This window comes from Pleuronectes platessa, chromosome 8 (assembly GCF_947347685.1).
Source record: "Pleuronectes platessa chromosome 8, fPlePla1.1, whole genome shotgun sequence".
Classification (NCBI taxonomy): Eukaryota; Metazoa; Chordata; class Actinopteri; order Pleuronectiformes; family Pleuronectidae; genus Pleuronectes; species Pleuronectes platessa.
This window is the reverse complement of record NC_070633.1, coordinates 25,996,924-26,022,688: the sequence shown is the minus strand read 5'-3', so window position 1 is coordinate 26,022,688 and position 25,765 is coordinate 25,996,924. Positions and strand designations below refer to the sequence as shown.

The 25,765-nt window shown below is 43.6% G+C and overlaps 2 protein-coding genes across 2 annotated transcripts in view; one reads left to right on the top strand and one right to left on the bottom strand.

The window, feature by feature from the left end:
• The window catches only part of LOC128446262 (LIM and calponin homology domains-containing protein 1), a 73,693-nt gene extending 54,788 nt beyond the window's left edge, over nt 1-18,905 (top strand). Inside the window, exons 10-29 of the mRNA XM_053429265.1 lie at nt 1,276-1,578; nt 2,934-2,969; nt 4,848-4,974; nt 5,247-5,404; nt 5,661-6,144; nt 7,905-8,213; nt 8,671-8,776; nt 8,939-9,039; nt 9,140-9,245; nt 9,665-9,739; nt 10,440-10,468; nt 11,260-11,373; nt 13,167-13,259; nt 13,406-13,570; nt 13,670-13,764; nt 14,003-14,161; nt 14,963-15,058; nt 15,391-15,499; nt 15,880-15,982; nt 16,838-18,905. Of these exons, the coding sequence (XP_053285240.1) occupies nt 1,276-1,578; nt 2,934-2,969; nt 4,848-4,974; nt 5,247-5,404; nt 5,661-6,144; nt 7,905-8,213; nt 8,671-8,776; nt 8,939-9,039; nt 9,140-9,245; nt 9,665-9,739; nt 10,440-10,468; nt 11,260-11,373; nt 13,167-13,259; nt 13,406-13,570; nt 13,670-13,764; nt 14,003-14,161; nt 14,963-15,058; nt 15,391-15,499; nt 15,880-15,982; nt 16,838-16,863 (2,794 nt within the window). The 3' untranslated portion in view covers nt 16,864-18,905. The remainder of the gene's footprint in view (nt 1-1,275; nt 1,579-2,933; nt 2,970-4,847; nt 4,975-5,246; nt 5,405-5,660; nt 6,145-7,904; nt 8,214-8,670; nt 8,777-8,938; nt 9,040-9,139; nt 9,246-9,664; nt 9,740-10,439; nt 10,469-11,259; nt 11,374-13,166; nt 13,260-13,405; nt 13,571-13,669; nt 13,765-14,002; nt 14,162-14,962; nt 15,059-15,390; nt 15,500-15,879; nt 15,983-16,837) is intronic.
• A 2,309-nt stretch (nt 18,906-21,214) lies between these two features.
• Nucleotides 21,215-23,095, bottom strand: phox2bb (paired like homeobox 2Bb). The gene is made up of 3 exons (XM_053429356.1): nt 22,671-23,095; nt 21,828-22,015; nt 21,215-21,643 (listed from the first exon to the last, which is right to left on the bottom strand). Exons 1-3 carry the CDS (start codon nt 22,909-22,911, stop codon nt 21,215-21,217), a joined length of 858 nt encoding a protein of 285 aa, XP_053285331.1. The 5' UTR covers nt 22,912-23,095.
• Nucleotides 23,096-25,765: the final 2,670 nt, after the last annotated feature.

Genomic DNA, 25,765 nt, shown 5'->3' with positions numbered 1-25,765 from the left:
TGCGAGAGGAACACGTTGTTGTTGTGCAAAGTCTTTACCCAGCAGGCTCGTCCGAGGGCCAGGCAACTTCACAGTGTGTGTCAGCTAACAAGGTGAGGATTAGGAGTTGTTAGGAAAAACTGTTCTATATTTTGCATCTCAGACGTCTAGTGCGATTTGAGGCTCCATGAAAACATGTCAGTTTCACTTTCTTGTTCATTCCCAGTCCCGTCGGGCGGGGGGGGGGGGGGGGGTGTTACAGCCATGCCTCCAGTTTGCAGCTTGTTTGTTTGACACCGATGTTGTGGTGTTGATTGGATTGTCGGCATGTCGAAGGGAGTGAGAGGAATTCCTCAGTAGAGATCTAACATGTGTTTTGCTGTTTGCCGAGGAGAAAGTGAGATTTCTTGGGTGTTTTGATCCGAGCTTCTTCAGTTGGTTCCAGCTGGTGTTTGTTCAAGAGGGAAAATAAGGCCGGGGCTGTTGTGATTTCTTCAGGGTTGTGTCACAGCGACATTTCTGTGTTTCGTTACATCCTCTTTTTTTCTGCAAGCAAAACAAGGCTGAGATGTTTGTTTGGGTTTGTTTGGACGGACGAGTGGAGCCTGTCTCCGGCCCTGTGCTGCTGCTTGTTAACTGTTAACTGGGTTTCTTATCATGAGCACACGTGTGATATCCAGGGGTTAATATGAAAATGATGATGTGATTATGTTGTTTTTTCTGACTGATAAAATCAAAAACAAGAAACGAGCCAACAAAAGCCCTAATTATCGGCCTTTCCTTTCTTTTGACACTTGGGCTGACGTCTGCCAAAACCTGCACAAACCTTCACACACACAAAAACACACTGTACGTGTCCACACACAAATAAACCCACTCACAGGGAACATCAACATGTGACCCACCCTCAGGATGTAAGGAAATGAGCCCGTCTTCCTTCCCAGACCCTGAGTGGGCTGGAAACGAAGCCCAGTCCTTTCACTGCCGGCAGCTGGCCAGTGTTTCACTCTGCTGTGCATTCTGGGAATATTTACAGTCCAATAATAATTCTCCCAGAAAGTAGGTGACAAACAACGGAGCGTTTTTTTCATCTGTTTCTTTGGCTTTGTTTCTCCATTTTGTTTTCCCCTTCCAGTCTGTGACGGACGGACCAGTGACCGTACTGTGCTGTTTCCTTAAATTTATGTTTAGAAAATCCTTCATGTGCCCTTGACTCCTCCAGAGGAATGCTGTCTGATGACATAGAGGATGATAACCAGACAGCAGTACGTTTTTAGTTTGCTTTGCTCTCCGCAGCACGCCGGCTCGCTCGTGCTCCGAGGAACTCTTCCACCAATCCACGACTCCGGCAGGAAAACATTCACCTGCAGCGGACCGGGAGGAAGCTGGAGGGAGCAAGGGCCTCGCTGGTGCCCCGCTGGCCTGTCAAACGCTGACCTCTCCCAAACGCACCCCAAGTCCCTCCCACCTCCTTCCTGCACCTGCTTCCATTGCAACCACTTCAAAAGAAACAGCCAATAAGGGCCGACGAAAGGGCCGGGCCCTGAGTGAGAGTGACGACCCTCAAGGATCTTGGTTTCACGGCGATCTACCTGCAACGTGAGCCCCCCCGTCCAGCAGCTACACTACACTTTAGGAACTAGAGCTAAGAAAATCTCTGTTTAACCAAAGGGATCCACTTTCCCCGTGATTCCATCTCAGCATGTGACCTTGACCTCAGCAACGCTCCTATGAGCACGGATGACTCACCAACTTTAAGATGAAGTCTCATTGTTATAAAGCTGTTCCATGAACGCATGGAAACGTGTGATTTCCTTGATGCATCGCTATTTTTCTGCTTTTTAAGTATTTCAATAAGAAAAAAAACAGTGTGGTTTTTTACCTACGCATGATGTTATTTTTTTTTATATCTTTGATCTTTTCATGAAACCAAAATAGGAAAACAAATTCACTTGATGTTGAATTAAATCTTATCCGGTTTCATCCAGATTATCACTAGAATATGTTGGAATTCACTCATTCATCATATTTAAAGCAACGGTACGTGACTTTATTCAGTAACAGCGCCCTCTGTGGGTAGTGATTGATTCTGTCGGGCTACGTATCCGACAATTAAATAGTTTTCATATTTTTTAACCAGTGGAGCCTCCACTGTAAAATCGTACCAACTCACCAAAGTTACACAGAGTAAAGTCAAACTATTTTACAGTTGCTGTTTTGAAGTAAAAAGAAAGTTGCACAGTGTTGCTTTAAATTGATCTAAATGAATCTGTGCTTGTTAAGTTGTTTGTCTGTGCCGGTCGTTCCCCGTATGACAACAAAGCTAAATATTGAAATCGGCTTTAATGGAACCCCCCCCCTCCCTCCATGTCACAGGCAGACATCTTCTACCAAATTACATTTCAAATAATTACAACGTATACAATATGGCAAATAGCCATCTGAGTCTTTATTTAGTGTCCTCCTCCTCATGTGGAGCCGCACTCTGTCTCACGTCTGTCCAGCTTCACAGAGGAAGCTCCTTTGTGGTTCAGGCCCAACCTACAAGTCGTGGTCACAGACACAGAGAAGCCACATCCTTCATGTCGCTCTGATAAAAGATGCATGTGCTTATTTTTATACTGCAGTTAGTTTTTTTGCTGAACACATCTGTTGAACGTCAGCAGTGTTTTTGTTTGCAAGTGCTGCAGTAGATTTATATTATGCTCTACTTGTGTTTTGGATGAGACTGCCCCCTGGTGTTTGGTTTGAGTCTCACTGTGCAAACCATGGGAACACATTTGTTTAAAACATTATTTATCAACACAATCTGCTGCGTATTTTGTATTTGTCTTGATTTCCTCGTTGTCAACACTGTGTTTAATAATCAGGACGATTCCAGTGTATGTGTGTTCATTTGTGGTTGTGCTCTCTCTCTCTCTTTCCATGCTCTCTCTCTCTCCATCCTTCTGTAGATTCAGCCACACAGATATTGTGTCAGATGACTCACAGTAAGTTGTGTTTGTAACCACCCGGCTGCCTGGCACGACGCTGCTCTGCACGACAAAACAAACAAACCCTACTTGACAAAGCTTTATTAAATCCTCACGTTTATTATTTTTACGTTTGCAATAATGACTTTTGGTAGCATGAGTAAAATAAAGTATCTAAAATGGCTGTTAACACTGGAATTACCTGCAGAATATCAATAATTAGAGCTTGAATTTGTCTTGTAGCTCAATTAAAATAATTTGTAGGTGAAATCTGTATTGCATGAGCTGAATACATTTATATAACTTTACTGAAGAGTGAAATAAATAGACCAAAATGTTTTATGTAAAGACAGTAATTTATGCAGATATCTGCTTTCATGCAGCTTGAGTAAGTCTCTTTTAAAAAGGTTTCTACTCATGGAAAATAAAACCTTCAATACTTAACTAAAAACATTATAGAAACATCAGTGAGATGACTTGTTCACAGCCAGGACTCTTGATCTTTAAGACGTTTTCGAGGAACCAGTTTTTGTTTTGTTGACAGTCAGGAAGCTGGAATCCGTCCTTTCCTCCCTGATTTAATTCGGTGCCTGCTGCAGTGGCCTTGAAGGGAACTTACTAAACTACACGGCTCTTAAATCACAACAGTGCTTCTGCCGGCTGCTTGTTTCATGTGATGCAACCTCCTGACATCCCATCTCTAATCAAATACAAGATATCACGGTCATGTCCTATGCTGCGAAGAGCTGATGAATAAACCTGCAGCTTCTCAAAATTAGAAAGATGATTAATTACCCAGAGACGACTGAAATACAGAAGTAAATAAATAAATGTACCTTCACTAATCCTACTGTCCAAAGTTTAAAATAGAAATAACATGTCAGTTATCTCATCGACAGAGTGTCAGAGTAAAAATACTGTCATGTTTGACTCTGCTTCTCTTTTTCATTTTCAACCAACTCATCTATTTGCATCAATTTCTGAGTCCACAAGCCACAATTGTGAGAATTGTGGCTTGTGGGAAATTGTAAAGGCAAGAATAAAATGACTAAAGCCGTTCTCATTGTGTGATGAACAGCCAGTCCAGCTGCATGCTCCTAACAGTGAGGCTGCGTTTCACTGTCCTGTCTGTAAATCGATGCTTTAACATCACTGACTTTACAAATGCAAAGATCAGTGTGAAACTTTCTGTAACCACTGTTTTGCCTGTTTGAAATATACGTGATGTTGCATCTCATATACTCACATCAGGATGTTACTAAAAGCTTTATAACAACAGTTACCTGCATCTGAAGCTGAAGGTTTTCTTTAATTTTGTCTTCACGTATTTAATGTTTATGCATTTCCTGTATAAAATGAATGTTTGAATGTGACATAAAACAATATGTGACGGATCAAAAAGTACTAACAGAGTGGAGTTGTACTGGGATGGGATTTTCCTTTACTTCTGACATTTTTGTTGGGATTATCTTTGCATTTGTCAGATTCTGAGCCACTGGTTCATGATTGAATTCTACAAAAGTAATCTTGTGAAAAGAGTGTTTTTGCTTTTACTGGAAGTTTAGCTTCAGAAGTTTTAGTTTTGGGGTCAAAGTGTTATTTTCCCAGTGTCCACAAGACTGTGTGACACAGATTAAATGGCCGACAGGCAAACGTACACTACCGTGCTTGCAGTACAATGAGTTGAGTGAAATGAATAGAAGGACTAGCAGCATTAGAAAACCCAATCTTGACTTTTTAAAACAAAGCTTCTGTCCTTTTCTGGAAGTTTGTCATCATCATTCTCCCTCTGTCTCTCTGTCTCCCTCTCTCTTTCTCTCTGTCTCTCTCTCTCTGCCTCTCTTTCTCTCCCTCTCTCTCTCTCTCTCTCCCTCTCTCTCTCTGCCTCCTACTCAGGAGTGTGAGTATGATCGACATGCGTGGTGAGGACGAGGGCATCCTGCAGCCTCACAGTCAGGTGCGTCATGAACTGATGCACAATCAGTACAACATGATGAAGGAGGAGGACGATCACTGGCAGGACGTGAGTGTCTCTTTTTTATTTGCTGGTGTGAGACAACATTTAAGTCCAGTGAGAATTGTGTCTAATCTGCACAGTTTGTATCTCTGGTCTCTGTGGTGTGTTGGGCTTCATTAGATATAAGCAGTGCTTTTTTAATGCCTGCAACCTCTTGCTGTGCCCCAGTTACACAACTTAAAACCAGTTTTCAATGGAGCCACAGACTTGCTGCAAGTCTCCCATCACTTCTAAGCCAAGCTCTCTCTCTCTCTCTGTGTTTCATGTGGACCCGGCAGGACCTGGCACGATGGAAGAATCGGAGGAAGAGCGTTTCTCAGGACCTGATCAAGAAGGAGGAGGAGAGGAAGATGATGGAAAATCTGCTGACAGGAGACGACTGTCCCGCCCAGAGGAGGAGAAGCATCAAGACGTACAGAGAGATAGTGGAGGAAAAGTAAGTGATACACAGTGGGACGAGTATTTTGTCTTGTTGTTATTCCACTATATGAGAGCGGTGGAAAAGTAGGTCTACAACCTAATCCCCGGTAGCAGGCGTAAAGGTGACAGTGACTCCTCCTAGGGTTTAATTTAGTATCTCTCCTATAGGGGGAAGAAAAAGAAAATGGAAGAACGTGTCTTTTGCAAGTAGAAAAAATCGAATCTTTGCTTCACTCTTTATCTTTTCGTGCTTCTTCTCCTCACGTGACCAGGGAGCGTCGGGAGGAGGACCTGCGAGACACCTACAGACGAGCCAGAACCCCCGAGGAGGCGTCCGTCATCCTCCAGCGCTACGCCCAGCGGTTCTCCATCAGCGAGACGATCCTGGAACGCCTGCAGCTGCCGAAGCTCCTGGATCGCAGCATCTCCGCCGACCCCTCCTTGGCCTGCTCGCCCTTCCCTCTCTCCCTCTCCTGCTCCCCGACCACGCCGGACCCCTTCGACGTGGACCCCAACGGGCCCCTGAGGTTCCTGCGCCAGCAGTCGGCCCCGGCTCCAAAGTTCACGTCTACGCTCGAGGCCCGAATCGAGGAGTTTCCCAAAGACTTGTCCTCGCCTCACCAGCGGCCTCAGATCCGCTCGCGCTCGTCCGAGCCGCCGTGCACCAGAGCCCTGTCGCCCAAACCGGTGCCTTTGCTAGCGCCCAAGCCTTACTTCGAGTCCCGTGGCAGAGCGGCTGAACCGTGGGCCAACAAGGTGAGTTCGATGCTCATCATCATATCCACAGACAGAGGTCCAGTTAAACAAACACCACCTGGGGTTTGATTCCCGACAATAGCAGTGGAAGCATCTGTGGTGCTGTGACACACTTTGGATTATAGCACCTTCTAAATGAACATGTGGGTTTTCATTCATGCTACAATGCAACCCTGGAGTTTTCAAAATAAAATGAGGCCAGCTGCAGATTCCAAACTGCTGAAGAACTCTCCGTAGTGTGAACACAGGTGTGAACATAGCAACAGGGGGTTTTGTATTTAAAGGAAGTACTTTGGTTGTCCTGCTGTAATGATACTTAATTTAAATTGCCTAATTTTCTAACATTATTTCTAGTTTTCCTCTTCGATTAATTAAATGATTGGTCTACGGTTCAGTGGCGAGGCCTCAACCACTTTGCCTGTGGTGAGTTTCCAGTGCTGGCTGAGCTGATGGGTAAATTCCCCCCCCATCTGTCTTGGCATTTACATTAGAATGCCAAAGAACCGCCATGGTGACCAGCCCACTGATTTCTCCGGAGGACACAAGACTTCCCCCTCACAGGAGAAGCATGTAATGTTTCAATTTAGCTCTCTCAACAGGATCCGTTTCCTCTCCTCCTGGAAAAAAAACGTCCAAATGGAAATATTCAAAATGCCATCTCATGTTTTGTTGTGGCGGGGAGGGGAGGGAAGGGGAGGGGCGGGGTTATTATCAGACCAAATGGAGCATGGCCGCTTTTCTGGAATGTCTTGTTCGGGGAGTCTGAGCGGAGCCCGGCGCTGAATGGAGCCCTCTGTTCCCTATTGACTTAAGAAGTTGACAAGTAGGGTCCTCTCGATGTGAAGTGGGCTCCCAGCAGACAAAGAGGGCCCACACAGGCTGCGCGGGTTAGGATGAGAAGGTGGAGGGCGGGGGGGGCGCAGACCGAGAGCCCGCATTCACCCAACTCCACCGCTGTGTCTTAAGTTACCGCTCACTATAGGAGCTCCTCACACATACATCACTGGGTCTTTGTCACGGGGGCCTGAGCGGCGTGGTGAGCCCGGTGAATGGCCGATGAGACGAGGGGCTGGTAATGAGCACAAATGAGCAAACTGAGTTTTTTATTACTTGTAGGGTTTGTTTGAAAGTTTTCATTAAAGTTCATTTTGACCTGGATTTATTACGCGATGGTACACATTATGAGTATTGTAATAACCGAACATTTTAGAGATAAATCAAGTCCAGAGGTTCAGCATGTTGAACTGGTTTTCCTTTAATTGATAATGATAATTGGAGGGTATTAATGTATTCACCACTCAAAGCACTTTAGAGTCACATTCACCCATTCACACTCACTTGCATACAGCGCTTCTATATGCAGCACATTTTCTATCTTAATATCTTTCATATTATTATCAGATTTGCTGTATGTCCTCATGTATTTCCCTGGATGTTCCTACTAGTACTCTGTAATGTGTTTGAGTTCCTTAAGAGTTTACAGTCCAGTTCCATGTTGGCACAACTGAACTTGGCTGAGTGTGATATCATTCACCCATAAATTAATGCACGATGCACTGTATGAATGTGTGTGGAAAATGGTGAATGGTAATAATTGTACTGTAAAGAGCGTTGAGTGGTCATTAGACCTAGAAAAGACCAATATAAATAGACCGGTTCTTCTGGTTCTGCACATACAAAACATGGAGAAAAGGACAAACACACCAAAAAGAAAAAGGATATTCAGAAACTAACATGGCGCCTGTCGTCCTCTGATGCAGGCGGACGGTTTGCTCCGAGTCAACGGCAGTGCAGGAAGTGACGCTCCCACCGCACCCGAGAGTCGAGGGAGAGAATCTCCTCCTCACTTCCAGGCGTCTCCTTCCAGAACCAGCAACAGCCCGGTAGCTGCTCCCTGCTCGGCAGCATCGCCCGCACACAGTCCACACGCCCCCCCCGCAGGAGGAGGCCCGGCGTTGATGAAGGCCAAGGAGACACAGGACGGCACCGAAGCAGCTTCTGAGGACGTCCGAGAACAGAGAGGGGCTGAGACCTCATCGCCACTGAGCCGGCCCACCTCACTGCCAGCGGTCAGGATGAGGAGACATTGCATCAACTCATATTTTACTATAGACAAATATTGTAGTCAGTGTTATTTTGGTAGATGCCCAGTAGAGGGCAGCTTCCTTCACTCAGCATTTGTGGATGAACACACAGACCAGTAAACCCCTAAAAATACAATAAGTGATTCACTGGGTCCAGTGTCGATATAAGCAAAACACAATATCTAATATCTACATCTAATATTTTGCTGCACTGTACTAAAATTAAAGTTCTCTGTCGATGGAGTTCTGTGGAGGCACAATAGAGATGCATTGCAAACAGAGACAACACATTGTCCTGCTCTCCGTCTACTTTTGTAGAAATTAGCTGGAACAAAGTTTAAGGAACAATATTATTATGAACCACAAAATCCTTTAAAGCCTTAAATCACTTCATAGTCAGATCATGCACTGGACATTAATATCCATCTTGTGGCCCATTCAGGAACTGCAGAAGCCAGAAGAAAGCTTTTTGAAGACTGGAGACCAGATGTCTGCGGCTCCAGAGGAGAAAACCTCAAATACTGCAGCTCAGCCAACCACACGCACAGGTGTGAACACACTGACACCCTGTGGTCACTCAGAGACTCTACAACACATTTCAAGAGGATTGTTACGTTCACTAGAACCATTGAAAATATGAAAAATAATCAATAGTGAGGAGGAAAATGATTTTAACATGAGTGGTAACGTTGTGTTTTCTGTATTTTTAGAAGCCAAACAAGAAGTTCAGCCTGAAGCATCCGGTCCAAACATCACCACTCTGGTCCAATCAGGGCTCAGCACACAGCAGTGTCACACAGTAACTTTACAGGTGAAGCTGCCGACTAAACAAATTCACACTTTATTCACCTTTAATCCAGAAGCAGCGACCACTCATCAGTGCTTCATTAAACTCTTGAATCTCCACGCAGGCAAGTTTTCCCAGTTCCCAGGAGTTTCCACTGGGAGGAGAGAATGTCCCGAACTTAATGGCACCAGGATTGTCTGGATATCACCCGGCACAGGAAATGACAGCAGGTCAGTGAACTGCTCATGTTCAAGCACCAAGCCAGCAGCTTCTTTTCCATACACCTCCATGTTTTCTCCTCCTCCTGTTTGTTTTCTTACGTGAAATTAGGGAGAAGTTTAATTATTAAAAAAAACATGTATTGAAGGAACAAAACTTCTTATTCCTCGTAAAACCAAGTTATGTAGAAAATACTTTTTTTAAAGCTAAATTTAGGCGTCTATAAGTACTTTGAAACTGGTTGACCAGTTTTAGTCTGTTTATCCTTCAGTGTCACAGCACCTCTGTAATTCTGCTAATGTCCATTCCAGCTCCTGGTTTTGACATTTCTTTTATCCCTCATCATTTCCATCCCTCTTCTCTTCCTTCCTTTCTTCCCTCATTCCCTCTCTTATCCTCCACCTGCACCTTTTTTTTTATTTCGCTTTAGAGTTTGCAAACAGTGTCCTCTCTCCAGCGGCTACCAGCAACCCTAAGTTACGTCTGGAGTTCTTCGCTCCGTCAGGTAAAATCCTTTCATTCATCAGCGGAGCTCGTGTTTCCCTCCCCAGGTTCTGAATGTGCAGAGAGTTCATGCTGATTTTTCTCTCCATCTTAAATTAGTTTTATTGTTTTGCGCTACAATTATTCACAAACAAAAATTCGATTCCAGCTCATCATTTATTCTGAATCATAGTTGTTCGATCAGATGAATTGGTAAAGATAATCTACATATGCAAGATTAAAGAAAATATGTCTAGCAGATATCTGAGGGAATACCGACCACATTCATTTCATATACCGAAAGAATATTTTCTAATATTTCATATAAGTTTAATTATCTGTAATAGTTTGAAAGCCTCAGTATCAAGTCTTGCATTTTTTTCCTTGCTACCAAAGCAACAACATTTGGCTTTAAACTGTTTTTCATCCATATCCTGCCTTTATTATTTTTTATACCTGCTTATTAGGTTTATAGAAGAACATTTTCAAATGTAAAAACAAAAGAGCGAGAAGAACAACTTCCCATTAAACTCGTTGCTGCTGGTGAACTGGTTTTCTCCCCTCGTCTGTCACCCACTTTCATCTGTATCTTCCTTTCTCAGGTTCTTCCAAACATCTGTCCCATCAAAAAAAGAAAAACACATTTATTCTGATCAACTGTCTCTATAATATCTGTGTGAACTGTATTTTAAATAATGTTCTCTCTCATATTTACTCTGCAGAGGCTCCAGAAAAGGATCTCCGTGGAAATGTGAGTTAAATCATTTGAGCTAAAATCCCTTTTCACTGCACCTCATCTGGTTTATCACCTCCTGCGTCACAGATGTTACCTGTAGCTTAGTTAACTGGTCAAAATACACAAAGACAGAAAAACTAATGACTACATCCTGCAGGTAAGATTTAAAACAGATTACAACAAGCAAAACATTAGTTTTAATGTCATCACTTTACATCCTGTAAAGTTTGAATTATGCTATTATTCAATAAATTATCATGTCTCTCAAAGCCAATAAACTGCTTTGTGAGCAGAACGATCCAAGGACAGTTGTTGGGTAACAGGTTTTAGTTCTTAGTGATGTTTTGGTTCACACGTTGAACACTCAGCCATGATGTTGTGAGTCACCGAGCTGTTGATGTAGCATGACAGACGACGAGGCTGAACCACGATGGCCGAGACTGCTTCAGTTTGCATTGGAGCTCATCTCTCTCTCTCTCTCTGTCTCCTCTCTTCTTAGTAGGAGTCCTTTGGCTAGCATTGGAGTAGTGCTGTTGTGGTAGACCAACTATTTCTGTCTCCTCCCTTCCCTTCTTCTTTTCCTGTGGTGGACGTGTGTGCACATTGGTGTGTGTGTGTGTGTGTGTGTGTGTGTATGTGTGTGTTTGTTGGAGGGTGTGAATGTGTGCATGATTATCTGTGTGCCGTGTGTGGGGTATTTTGTGCATGTTGATGTGTGCGTGTGTGTGGATTTGTGTGTATGTTTCTGTGTGTGTATGTTTCTCTGTGTGTGTGTCTGTGTGTGTCTGTGTGTTGGGGTCCATCAGGTGTCTGTGCCGGTGTTGCCCCAGGCCAGGCGGGCAGACCGCTGGTCCTGGGACCCGGATGAGGAGCGAAAGCGTCAGGAAAGGTGGCAGCAAGAGCAGGAGCGCATGCTGCAGGTACACAGTGAACCTCACAGGGGGAAGCATGGGAGCATGAGTCTGCAAGGTTAGGAGTTCAACTCCTTGTGGAGCTCAGTGGGTCGAGAGCAAGGCACCAACACCCTGAGGATTAGATCCAGAACTCATTTTAAAGTCGAAACTTTTTTATTTTAGTAGATTAATAACTTGTCCTACAGGCAGAAAGAATTAATTGAGTTGAAACTCTGCCCCTGAGTGGAAAAATATATTCTCAAATAAAAATGAGAAGCTAGTAGTCTTTGTATTATTGAAGGTCAAACTATGACGTTCATCTGGCAACACATATTAGGTTTAGGTTATTTTACTAAATGCAGTTGTAGATAATGATCATGAGTCAATACATACAAGTTTTTATAAACTACATTATTTACCATTAATTTTTATTTTGCAGTTAATCAATTGAAAAACGACTTCTGGCTGTGAACTGGGCTTCATCTCATTGAAAGTCAACATTCAAACTGCTGCTTGAGTAATTTATTCTCATTAGATGTTGACATATGGTGAATGAAATGTTATTGAAAAGTTTAAACTTCACCAAAGTAACTCAAACCGAAGTTATTCTGCTTTGTTTACTGGGACCATTAGCTGACCCTTTAAGTGCATTTAAACCAGTAACCCCAGTAGGTTTTAGTGCGTCAGTCACTGGTCTGCTCAGTTCACAGTCAGAAGAATGAACCACATGGCGTTGCTACCTGCAAAGCTTGCCTCCATGTTTGTTCCACACCGAGCGCGCCCTCCTCTAAAAGCAGATCTCCTCTGACGATGCACCCTCTGGCCACTAGATGGAGACTTTGTGCAGTTGAAGAACGTCTCGTTGGGTTTTTTGTTTCCATCTCATGCACAAAAACACAGACTTCGTTTCCCGAGGTTGCTGCTGTTGCTGCTGCCCAAATCACCCTCTCCCTCCTCAGCCAATACCAGCTGCATCTCAGGGCCACGTGCTTTTTTAGTGAGCATACTGTGCTCTGATCTGCAGGATCTAGATAAGTAACGGTGACGTGAAAAGGTTCCTCCTCCTCCCCTGTCGCTGCAGTTGATTGTTTGGGATGAAATGCTCTAAAATGGATGAATGTCTGGTGCATCAATGTGCTCGTGCCCTGGTTTGTATTGTGCTGTGTGTGTCTGTGCTTCGACCTTGGTCCGTCATCTGTCTTATTCATGTTGCTTTCACTTTGAATCTTCCTTCTTTCATTTGGTCTTGTTTCAGGGTTCACACACGACTTTAGAAAAGGAGTCAAAAGCAGATTTTGTGTGGAATAATCCTAAGTGCACATTTGCTCTAACACGACCGTATTCAGGTGAACAACCTGAAGGAAATTGAAGGATTCAGGGAAACTTTTCAAATGACAGTTGTGTAGGAACCCTGTGCTCTGCATGCTCTGCTTCTTGCCTTTTGTCTGCATCGCCTGCGTCTGGTCTCTTTTGTTCGCTTTATAATCACTAACAAGTAAAATCAGATCTGAGCAAGTGTTCGGTCATAACAGAGGAACATCAGGGTTACCTATGCATCCATTAATATGTCTCTGAGTCGAGGCTCAAATCCAGAGAACAAGCAAAGAGCGTCTCTCTCACGGAAATCAGATACAGTCACAACCCCCCCTTTCTGGATTTAATTAAGCAAGATGCACCAGTATTAATTTCAGATTCAGAAAGCTTTATTTATTTTTTAAAACCTCTCAAAGCTTGTTTGAAGTTATATCTGCCCCCCCCCCCCCCTTTGCAGAGGTTGAGGTACTGTGCTGTATTTCATGTGTCTGTTGCCATGGTAACAGGAGAAGTACCGCCGTGAGCAGGAGAAGCTGAAGGAGGAGTGGGAGAAGGCACAGAGGGAGGTGGCGGAGGAGGAGAGGAAGTTCCATGAGGAGGTGTGTGTGTGTGTGTGTGTTTATACTCGGGGGCACATGTTTATTAAATGAAATGTGTAGTGTGTTTGTGTGAGTCGTGTGATTTTAAAAGTGAAATAAAAGTTTACTTTCTTCCATGTCGCTAAACTCCCCTCCGATCCCAACAGGAGCGGCGGATCCTGGAGGAGACGGTGGCTCCTCTCACTCCTCGCTCCTCGGCGCTGCCGTCCCCGAGCCGCGGGGGGGTCTCCTCCACCGCCGAGCCCCACGACACCATCGTCCGCTCACTGGCCGACTGGGAACGCAAGCAGGAACTTCTGGAGAGGCAGTCGGTGAGTAACTAATGGATTAGTTCAGCAGGAAGGTGAAAAACTCGTGAGTGGAAACAAATGGACTGACTGTTAACCTGTTTGTGTGATTGGCCGGTGCAGAGGGGGAGTACTGAGAGCGCGGAGGGGAAACGGCGAGAAAACGACCGGACCAGTGACATCAGCACGGCTGACGACAGCATGAAAACAGGCAGAAGGTTGGTTACCTCGGCCTCAGAGCAGGAAATGGTGCATCTGAGTAGATTCAGAAAATAACAGTGATTTAGGATGAGGCTCTGAAGAAGGGCTGGGTAATAACATCAATATTGTTTCATTGTTGTATTGTGTCATTGTTTACTGCTGCTAAATAGTTTAAAACCCAGGTTGTGTCTAGTTTTTTTAAAAGTTGGACTTTCAACTTTACAGTCCACCATCTCTCCCTCCTGTGATCCTCAGCCTGGTGAGTCACAGCAGCAGTCAGCCGGAAACACTCGGCCACAGTCTGCAGAACGGCCAGAAGCCTCCAGCGACGCTCAAGCCCTCGACTCCAGTGAAGAAACAAGATGATCTGACGCCAGACGTCAACAAGGCCGGCCAGGCTGCAGGAGACAGGAGGTGTGTGAACGAGAGACAGAGAGAGAGAGAGAGAGAGAGGACATGTGAACAAGAGTGAGAGAGAGAGAAAGGGAGAGAGGAGGTGTGTGTACGAGATAGAGAGAGAGAGAGAGGGAGGTTACAGTTTGAGAAAGATGATGAACTCAGTCAAATTAAAATTTGTGATGGATTTGTTTTCCTCTTACATGTCAGAGTGAGTCAAGACACACTTATAGTATATATACACAACATACATATTAATATACGGACACTGTACATACTATCTACAAACATGGAATATAGAAAAGTATAAACAGACTGTAAAAGACAGAAGTACAAACAGTTGCAGACATGAATGTTTCATTTACTTCCACATTGAAATGACAGGGATACAGTTGTTTTTTTGTTTGTCATTATACACAAATGTCCTCATGTCTGTTTTGTTTTCTCACATCTTTCATTCTTGTGTCGGGTGTAAATGGGAATTTCAGTCGACCACAGTAACAAGTAGAGCACTGGCTCTTTCCTCAACAGCTTCAGTTCCTAGTTTGTCCATCAGGTGGCACCTTGCACATGTAGTGTTGCCCCCACCACCCAGTACAACGTGAGACAACGCCATGACAAGAATAACTTCTTTTAAACATTATCACCAGAGTCGTGTACTGCAGGAAAACAGAATTTTAAAAGAATGCCCAAACAGTTGTGAGTAGATTTGCCGGTTGGCCCCAGCTCGGATTGGCTCACGTCCCCGACTCCTGCAGCCAATGGTGTGGCCCCGATCTATGAGTCATCATCATGTCTCATGTCACTGTCCATTTCCAGGGGTGGTCCCATTGATAATAACACAAGCCGCAGCTCATCAAACCCCCCCGCAGCATGTCCACCTCCTCCAGACACTCTGCCTCCAGCGCCCAACAGGTACTGCATCACAAACAGCCCACACAGGGGAGGGAGGGGAGGGGGGGGGGTTCATTTCTGCTTTGTCATTTCCTGCTCTGCTGCATCTCCACCCATAGCATCACATGTACAACCACAACCTGCCTGCAAGTGAAATACTCAGTCCAACGCAATAGTTTCATGTGTTTTTGTGTTATTTGTGCCTCCTTGTATTTCAGTCAGATATTAAAACACGTGTCAGTCTGATCAACACTTTCCTCTTCCTGTCTTTTTCTCAATCCTCCCTCTCACATCCACCGTGATCACAGTTAATCACAGTTAAAGGTTTTGTGCGTCTCTCCGTCCCGCTGCAGGTCCGTCAGTGGGAAGAAGCTGTGCTCCAGCTGTGGGCAGCCGCTGGGGAAAGGAGCGGCGATGATCATCGAGACCCTCAGCCTCTACTTCCACATCAGCTGCTTTAAGGTCGGTGATGAAGAGGAGGATCGACTTCCTCACGTGTTTCCTTCTGTCAGAGATTTAGTCTCATTCTATGTTTGTATGAGAATGAGAATCAGGCTTTATTGCAGATACACATGCAGCTTCTTGTTTACACACTGCTTTAGGATTGTTTAGACATTATTAAACTGAATACTTTTATTTTTAAAGATCTACTTTTTTCAAATGTGTCTCCAATGGGCCAAAGACAGAATTGAGCAGATAATACTGAGACATGCAGTGACTCATTCATTGTTCTGTTGCTTTTTACAGAATAAAACCATCTTCATCTGTTTATTATCAGCTGTAATAACTGATAGATTATTATTTCATATCCATCGAGCTGCTCTCTGCCTTTGTCTCCTCAGTGTGGGGTGTGCAAGGGACAGTTAGGCGACACGACCACGGGCACAGACGTTCGAATCCGAAATGGCCTCCTCAACTGCCACCAGTGCTACATCCGCTCCCGCTGTGAGTACCTCCCCCCCCCTTCCCATGTCGTCCTCACCCCCTCACCACCCTCCTGTCTCTATCTACCCTCCTCTTCCTCTCTCTTCTTCCATCATCACTGTGCAGATGCTTGTATTCATCCATCAGAAGCATAATATGAATTATGGATGTGTTTGAGTTCTGTCAGCAGATTACAAAAAAAATCAACCACAGTCAACAAAGAAACACAACCAGCAGAAAAAAAGGAACAATTCCCTAAGTTACATAAGATTCATAAACATTCTAAACAAACGGGGACAAAATATGAATAAAAGCATTTTTCAACAAAGCAGTAAACACAGCGATCGTGAACCAGGAAGAGAAACTGACTGTGTTTGATTTATGTTGTTTTCAAAGTAAACACGACTCTATTTCATGATTAAAACATTCGAGGTGCATTTCTAAGGTTTTAATCCTTTATTGCCGTCCTGCTGTGAGGCTCATAATACGAGGGGGGGGGGGGGATTTTTAATATGAAAAATCTTCACCTGCGAGTGCAGCTTTAATGAAGAAGTGTCAGACACTGTGGTGCCGTGCTGAACGGAGGGATGGATGTGAACAGAAACTGGGGATGCTGCGGCGGAGAGAGGACGAGTGTAACTTTCCATCCCTTTCACCTTGACTGGGCTAAAAAAAAAGAGAAAAGTCGCTCATGTTTAAATAACCTCCGAGCAGCCGAGGGATCAGAGCAACCACAAAATCAAATCAAGAGATTCAATCATATGACTCTTGACTCATTATGAGGTTGTTTCCTGCCTCGACCTTAAAATCCCAGGAAGAGGAAGCGTGATTTGTAAAAATGTTCTTCTTCCCTCTCTGTGTCTTTTTCCTTTCAAGCGGCCGGACAGCCGACCACGTTGTGACGCCCGGCAGGAAAAGCACAAGGTTCACAGAAGAAGCCCCCTCCCTGCTTTAACCCGATTATCTGCAAATCATGTCCTTCAGCGTGTGGCCGGGTCTCTGCATCCTCTGCAGCTCAATAACCAATGAAGATTCATCACGTGGGGTCGACCGGGGATCTGGGGACAGTCAAACAATGACAAAAAAATATATATATAAATATATTCATCGTGTTTATGTCATCTGATACGTGAGTGAAATCTGGATTTGATTGGTCCACGCAACCACCACAGACTCCGCTCCATCATGCAGCGAGAAGGAGGGAGACGGCTCGGGGGCGGTGGCCATGTTGAAAAGAAAAACACAAGATGCAGATTTCAGATTCGCTCTGAACGCAGTCGACGTCCTTCAGGGTCACGGTGAACACACAGAGAGAAAAATGGTGTTTGAATCAAGAAGTAGAATCAGATTCTATTTTTTTTCTGGATGGAAAAATAATGTTAATATTTTCCGCTTTCGGTTCCATATGATGGAAATGCAGTATATTGTTTAGTTTAATGTCATCATTTAAGAAAAGATTATTTTCATAATTAGATTTGATAAGAATCAGAAAAACCCAGGAGTGAAAAATGAGGCTGCTCAGATCTGAGGCTGGATCTGAATTAGTTTTAATAATTTCTTGTCCCTGCAGCAAAACTACACAATCACAACAACAAGGTTCTACAAGCTTCATTTAGAAAGTGAAATGAAGGTCACTCTAAATCCTCTGTATCCACCGTAGTGAGTGTCTGGTTGTTTTTTGATCCTTTGGCCCAAACAGTGATCTCACGTCTCCTCCTCTGTGCTCGTGAAAATAAAACTTTCCTCTAATATAAACACATATTGTGGATGTAGGTCATCATCAGGGCCGCAGGAGGCTGTTGCTCGGGTCTGGAGAAGTCAGGACTTTAATGTGCCTTAAGAAAGCAAAGGTGATGCAGGACGAAGACAAACACACACCTGGGATGGAGGGAGGGGGGAGGGGGGGGGGGGGGGTTGGCCAAATTTAAACTCCTAAAACCCGCAGCCCCCCCCCCTCACATCCCGCTTTACTGCAGAACTTTTTATTTTCATATCGCTCCCCTGTTATTCCTCTGTGATTTGCAGTGACGAGTTCGATGCAAAGAAAGAAGTACGTCTGTTGTCTATCTGGAATAATATACCTGTAGAGTGTATATATATATATATATATATAAATCTACTGCAGGGGAAACCATTGATTTTATTTTGAATGCTTGACTCTAGAACCATTTAGACTCCTGTTTGTTATTAATTGAGGTAATTTTGATAATTGCTCAGTGGTAGGATTCATTTATGAGAAAAAAAAGAAATAAGTCACCAGTACATGTTACATCTCGTAAAAACCACCAACGTAAGATGAACACACACACACACACACACACACACACACACACACACACACACACACACACACACACACACACACCAGCAGCAGCAGTTGCACCTGTGCAATATTTGGTTGGATGAAAACTAAAGATCTGTGCCGCCAGCTGGAAAAAAACTTCAAGTCAGTTGCTTCTTTTCTTTTCATGAACTTGTATGAGAAGAGCTCAGTCGTGTATTGTGGATGTTTTTTAAAAATAAAATGCACGTTTAAGCCTAAAACCAAATGATTTGCTGTATGAAAGCAAACTAGCAGCCTCCTCCTCTTCCTCCTCCTCTTCCTCCTCCTCCTTCATCTATAGCCAAGCTTCTCCGGGTTCATTTCTCTGATCTACAGTATTTTTAAGCTTCTGTTCCGATTGTGTATTTTCTTTTTTTATCATTTAGTTGATGAATAAATCTCGGCTGAGTCTCTTATAGCAGGATCTTTGAGACGGACGCTCTATATTCAGACGCTCTTCTTTGACGGGATAGCTGGGAAACGGAAACCTTTAACGTCTGTTCTGTATTTATTGTAATATTCACCTGAACACTATCTGAAATATAGATTCATTTGATGTTTAAGTGCAACGGCATTTATAGCATACTGTATGTTTATAAATAAAATGTTATAAATTTTAAACCGTGTGCACTCGTCCTCTAATTTTGAAGCGATCCTTGAATAAATACCAGATGTTTTTGTCGAACATAATAACTGCTTAAGTAATTTAAATGATCAATCCTGCAGATGCACTCCTGCCACTGGCTGTGGAACATGAGAAACACAAACTAACGTCAAACCTGAGTTAGTTTTTCTCTAATTTAAACTTTTTATTAACCAGGTGCCTGTTGAGGTTGGAAACCTGAGATGAAGGAAAAACAGCCGCACGAATCTCTGCTCTAATAATAGACTAAAGAAAATGAAACAATGAATAAACACTACACCAAAAAGAAAAAAGTCTTTCTCTATTTTTTGTTATTTTAGATTCTGCCAGATACGATTTATGTGTGATTTATCACATTTTTGTTAGAAATTAATCAACTAATAGAAACGACTGATTTAGGTAAATGTGAAGCTCAGATTAAAGTAAGTGGGTAGAAATTCTAACTATCTGGAAAATGTGTGACTGAATTTGTAATTTCAGCTGCTCCATGTTGTCAAAAATGATCCCAAACCTGCGAAGCATCTCCATAAATTCATGTAATGTGTTGATTCCAATCCTCAAACTGGTGGTTAAAAATATTTTGGTTCTAAGGCCTCAGTGGTCAATGTTTGTTAAATCCATGAATATTTATCCTTAGATTTGGATCTCCGGTCGCACACAACCTGATGAATTCAATATATTCTAAAAAATGAATATTATCAACCCAACATCAGGCTTTTTAAAATGCAATTTCTTTTTTAAAATGTATTTTAAAATGTCTGATAACCACTGTCACAATTTCTGCTGGTTTTATTTATTATTCCCCATTATTGGGACATTTTCTTGTTTTATCATTATCTAAATTAAATTCTACATTAGAGGACTGACTGTAAATGAACTGTAATATGTGATAATATGTTCATCTAAAGACAAACTGTATCCAAACTGTTTGTAAAAATAAATCTAGAAAACTAAATGAATTGAGAAACAGTGCGTTGCTGTCCGTGGTGCTGAAATCTTGGGCCTTTTCAAAATAAACTTATTTTTATGAGACAGATAATTCTAACAAATATTTCAGGATTTTATACTTAACTGTCGAGCCAAGTTGATTTCTATAACACTAATAATGATAAATGATAATATTTTTGTTTGCCAAAAGAAAAACATGACCAAATGAACTTGGACTATTATTTTTTTTATCATCAACAACCATTTCAATGGTACACCTGGAAAACTATGTGTACATGTAGAAATATTTCCTTCTTAAATATAAGCATTCATTACCTACATATAAATAACTTTCAGATCCGGGACAAAACATGTTACACAATGCTCACAAAATGGGAGGGAACTCATTGTAAAATCAGACAAAGAGACAACATGCAAATTATATAGAAATAAATACAATGTTTGCATCCATTCCCCCTTCTTTTTTTTGTATACCCAAAATAAATTCTTCCAAGGGAAATCTTTGTAAAACATCAAAAAAGACTCTGTATGATCGATCTACGAGGGAGTATGGCCTACGGTTCAACTATAGGAGACAGTAATACGTATTCACACTATACAATTTGAGCCACAAAAACACTGCCGTAGAAAGACACACAAAACATACAGGGTTCCTGTCATGGGGGGGCGAACATTGCAGTAGTTTGTGCCTTTTTTTTTCTCTCGAGGAAATAATTGTGTTTATATCGACAATTTAAAGAAAAGTAAAACTCAGCGGTCGTTCTTCCACAGAAAGTGAGTGAGATTTGTCGTGTCAGGGTTCGTGGGTTCGTCCTCGTGGAGCCTGTTGAACGTCTCTGCCGAACAAAGCAGCTGTTGAACTCTTGACTTGTGAATCGACTGATCAGACGCCGGGTGTTTGCTCATGGGCCACTGCCATGTGTGTGTCTGTGTGTGTGTTGATGTTGTTTGTTTTCCTTTAAAAACACGAGGAATGCGTACGATGGAGTCTCTCGCATGAATCATCTCAACACAACAACTTGTTTTCTTATTGTCTTTAGATATTCAGTCCTAAAATATGACCGGAAAACAATCCACCGACCCAACTTGTTTCAAGACGGACAAATGACTTGCCAAGATGGATATTTTTACAGCGAAAGTGTTTAAACTGACCACAAGGAACGGTGCAAGGCAACAAAACAAAAGAACAGGAGTTGTCATCGTCTTCTGTTTTAATTAACTGCGTTTTATTGTCCGTTTGAGTCTCGAGCAATTTGCTTTTTCAGTCTCCGGAGAAGGAGGAAACTTCTCTTTCCCTCCGATCTGTGTTTTCTCCTCCTCCATCCGCCACAGAGCTTCATTAGAACATGCCGGTCTTTACTAATGTCGCTTTGGCTCCGTTCTGTCTTTGCAAAGACGACAGTACGCTGGCGAACGGGCCGCCCAGTGAGTCCGGGATGGAGGTGATGGTCCCCGGAGCGGTGGACCAGCCTTGGCTCGGTGCTGTCACCCCCATGCCGCTGGACACGGAGGTCTTCACTTGGTCCACCTGTCCGTTCCCGTTGTTGTTGACCTGCACGCCGGTGGGGCTCGGTCCGCCGCAGTTGGAGGTGGGCAGCGGGTTCGGGCCGGGGCCTCCTGTGCTGTCCGGGTCGGTGGATTTGTTGTCTTTGCTGTCTTCGTCTCTGGGGTCGGACTTCTTCCCAGAATTGTTCTTGGCTGCCGCTGCGGCCGCTGCAGCTGCCCGCTCCTGCTTGCGGAACTTGGCGCGTCGGTTCTGGAACCACACCTAGAAAATTGAGAAAGGGTTAAACAACTGTTGATGGAAAACACCAAAGCATCACGTGAAAGCATTAAACTTAACTACAAACTGTTAAAAAAATAGGGATTATGTTAAAAAATGTTGTTTGCATAATAAATCCACCCGTGCGTAACTGTGCGTAATTACGCGTAACTGGAGAACGGCTGTGTACCTGCACTCTGGCTTCAGTCAGGTCGATTTTGAGAGCGAGCTCCTCTCGGGTGTAGATGTCCGGGTAGTGTGTCTCCGCGAACACCCGCTCCAGCTCCTTCAGCTGGGCGCTGGTGAACGTGGTCCGGATGCGCCTCTGCTTCCGCTTCTCGTTCAGTCCTCCGTGGTCCGTGAACAGTTTGTATGGAACTGGGAACAGAAAAGAGAAATGTCAGCGTCAGACGTGCGAAGTACAGCAGAGGGCTGATCAGTAAGAGGAGCGTGTGTGTCTGTGTGTGTTGTCAAGTGGAAGTAAATTCAAATTCGATATTTTTGTGTAAAATCCGGTTAAGGACGTTGAGCCGAAGCTTCGAATCCGGTTACGCGCGCGGTTGCGGGTTGAATTAGTTGTGAATTGATAACGTCGCTGACCCGTGATGCGGTTAATTGTAATGTTAAACTAATTGTTGCTGCTCAGATCGAGGCTCGAGTTTGAGAACTTGTCATAATGTTCCCATCCTGCCCCGCGTGTGCTGCTACTGTAACTCCGAATCGGTGTCAATAATGAGCTTTAGTCTTTGGTTATCTAATTATTTTCGAAGCTTTATGTCTCATCGCAAAGTAAATAAATTATGCCTATCATTTTGGCAGCTTACGATAATTCTGTTGGCGGTTTTGGGTGTGACTGGGATAGTATAACCCGGTAACCGAATTACCGCTTGCCTGCAATCGCTTCTAACGTGATAAATTCTTTCATTTGTGTAAGCAAATTTCGTTTGGTAAATACTAAACACATTTCCATTTTCAAATGCAATCAAGGCGTCCTATAATACGTCGGGGTTGTGGCTCCGGAGCCGCTGCTTACCTGCGGCATACGGGCTGCTCTGGTGGTCCCGCAGGGTCCCCAGGCTGCAGGACCCCGGCGTGAGGGACGGGCAGCCGGAGGTGGCCCCGAACGTGGTCCTGATGGGATTGTACTGGAAACCACTGGCCTGGCTGCACGAGCTGAAGTCCGCATAGGCCGATGCCAAGCTCGACGTGTCCATTCCGGCCATACATGACTCGTAGGCAGAGGAATTTAGGTAAGAATACTCCATTTTATACATTTGAGAAGGCTCGGTGGAGTTAGAAAGCTGCACTTCCCCGAGAAAACCAAAAAAACAGCGGCGGAGAAAAAACACCGACCCTCCCTGGAAAGGAGCAAAATAAATAATAAAAAAAAAGCTGAAAGCGAGCAGGACGCGCGGTCTGAGTTTGGGGGAAAGCGGATTTGGTTTGGACTGGAGGAGGCTGGACGGTGGGTAGATGCTCACTGCTCAGCGCCTGCTCCAAAACTGGCCTCCTTTATAGGAACCTAGCCCTGTTTTATGAAAACCCCCCTAAGAGCCGCCTAGCCCGAGGTCTCTAGAGCATATAGTCCTCATAATAAACTTGGCTCTTTCCGCTTGGACAATAGCAAAGCGTTTGGTCTTATTGCTAGCGCTTTTTTACATGACAATAACTCATCAGTCTATTGGGCTGGCACTGGGGGCCCGGGCTGTCCAACCTCCCTATCATTGATCCCCTGCATCTCTAATTAGAATTTAATACCACGCCATTACGCACCCCTCCACCGCCTCCACCTCTCCATCCCTCCATCCCTCTACCCATCCGCCCCACTCCTCTCCAACCACCATCTTGCCCTTTAATTCAATCACACCACTTGGAAATAATGAAAGTTGGGTGACGATTCTCCCTGATCCAATTTTCTCCAAGCTTTTAAGCCTTTTAAGCGACCGTATACCTTGGGCAGGATTTCACAGAGTATTCCCCCCCCTCGTGCCTCCTCTCTCCGTCCGTCTGCTCTGGCGCTTTTCACCGCGGATCCTGACTGTGGTCTCCCCGGATGAGTGCAGCCGGAACACGGGCACGATCATCCAGCAGGACTCGTTGGGGCTGGTGGCAGAAAAATATGTAGTTTCATCACAATCAAGTTCACGAGGCTCGTTTTCTTCTTTTCTCTCGGGGAAAACTGGAGTAAAAACCACAGAATCACTCACGTAATCTGCATGTGGGTGAATTATTCCATGTCACTATTTCATTTTAAATTTTTCTCATATGACAGAAATACAATTTTAACACTGAACGTGCAGAGAAACGGCTTCTCCGGGTTTATTGCCCCTCATGCGCACCAATCACATCCAAAACCAGTGCCACACGCTTTCCACATTGATTTCTGTTTGTTTCATCTCACCCCAAACAAATGACTTGTTATTGCTTTAATTAGGATTTCAAACATTTAAATGAGCACATTGCAATTTCTGTGCAGCAACTAAACCTGAAATGAAACTCAGGAACTGTCTCTGTGGGTTTTACAGCCCTGGATGTGACACTTTTACGCAGAGTAATAAACAGATTTATTGGCTTCATTCAGTTTATCTTTTTCCCTGAATCTCCTCCCGCACCTCTGTTAAACTGTGTGTGTTTTTTTTTCTTTATGCTTCAAATGAGTTTGTAATTGTCTTTATTACTTTCATTATTTCGTTTATTGGGCAAATAACATCTTTGTAATGAAAGTAACGAACTGGTGAGGCTTTCATCGGACCTCTTAGGCTGCACTATATTGGCTGAGTGGTTAATTCGGTTTGTGTAATAAGGTGAAGCGTTTTCTATGGCACTCACACACTCTCTGTGTTTCGGGCTTTTTTTCTCACCGACACCGAGTTCAAGTCCTCGTGTGAAGCTTTTTTTCTTTCTTCTTCTTCTTCTTCTTCATCCAAATTATCCAAACGCAAAAAGGCGCAACTTGAATGATGGCTCAGCAATTGGATTTTTTCGATGAGTGTTTGATTTTTAAATTTCTTCACCTCCGGTCGTGTTTCAGTGATTGATCTGTGTTCTGTTCTTCATCTTCTTCTTCTTCATCTTCTTCTTCTGAGGCTCTAAAATCCTCATATTCTTTTTAATTCTCCTCGTGTGTGTGTGTTTGCTTCAGGATTTCTTCATCATACCTGTGACACTGACATCGGTTTTGGATATTATCAACGTTTGTCTCGCAACCTATTAGATTTATTTATCGTAGTGTTGTTATAGATTCTTTGGCTTTGATTTGATTTGTCCTTCACAGTATTGATCTTATTTTTCATCACAGTTGAGGAAGGATGGAGTTAAAAATAAATAAAACATGTATTCCTTATAATTGAGAGTTTCTGTGTAAAAAACGAATGATGTTGAAAGAAGCTTGTGAGGTAAATTTAGTTTTAAATCTTATTATTATAAAAAGTAAGATATTCAGGTGGAAGATATTCCTTTCACCTCAGTTTCACAGTTTTAATATTCATCCCCACAACTCAAATGTGGCTTTAATCTAATGAACTGTTCACTTGCTTTATAATTTATCCTCAAACACAGAATAGGGCACCAGGCGTTTCGTGCATGTGGCCTCGAGGTGCAGCTCCAGTTTCTCTGTTAGAACACAGAAGGACCCGCTGCACATTCGCCATCAATTATTTTGCCTCCACAATCCCTGACGTGCTGCAGTGTGTGTTTCTGCCTCTTTTCTTTCTTGCATTGTCTTCTCACAGATCAACCAGACTAAAAAGGAAAAAGTGAATTCTTTCTTGAGACGACCCGGTTCCTATTATGTAAATGTTTTCTTTTTTTTTCTATCTCCCCCCCTTTCTCTTCCACACACGAGCTGGGACCCAAAAGTTGTACCAAATGGTTAATTTGATTATTGAAACCAAAGAGCCAAATGGTTCACCGTCCTCCCTCCACGCGTCTGGCGGCGAGAAAAGAACCCATCTCTGGGAATTAATCTAATAACGCTCAAAGAAACGAGGAGTCTTTTCTGATATTTCGCCGAGGCAAATACAATTATAGCTTTTAGCCATCGGTTTCTTTCACTGAGGCCGCTCTTTATCCTGACGCTCTATAGTCGCTGCACCATGCTCCACCAGCTATTGAGACGCCCCCTCTTTT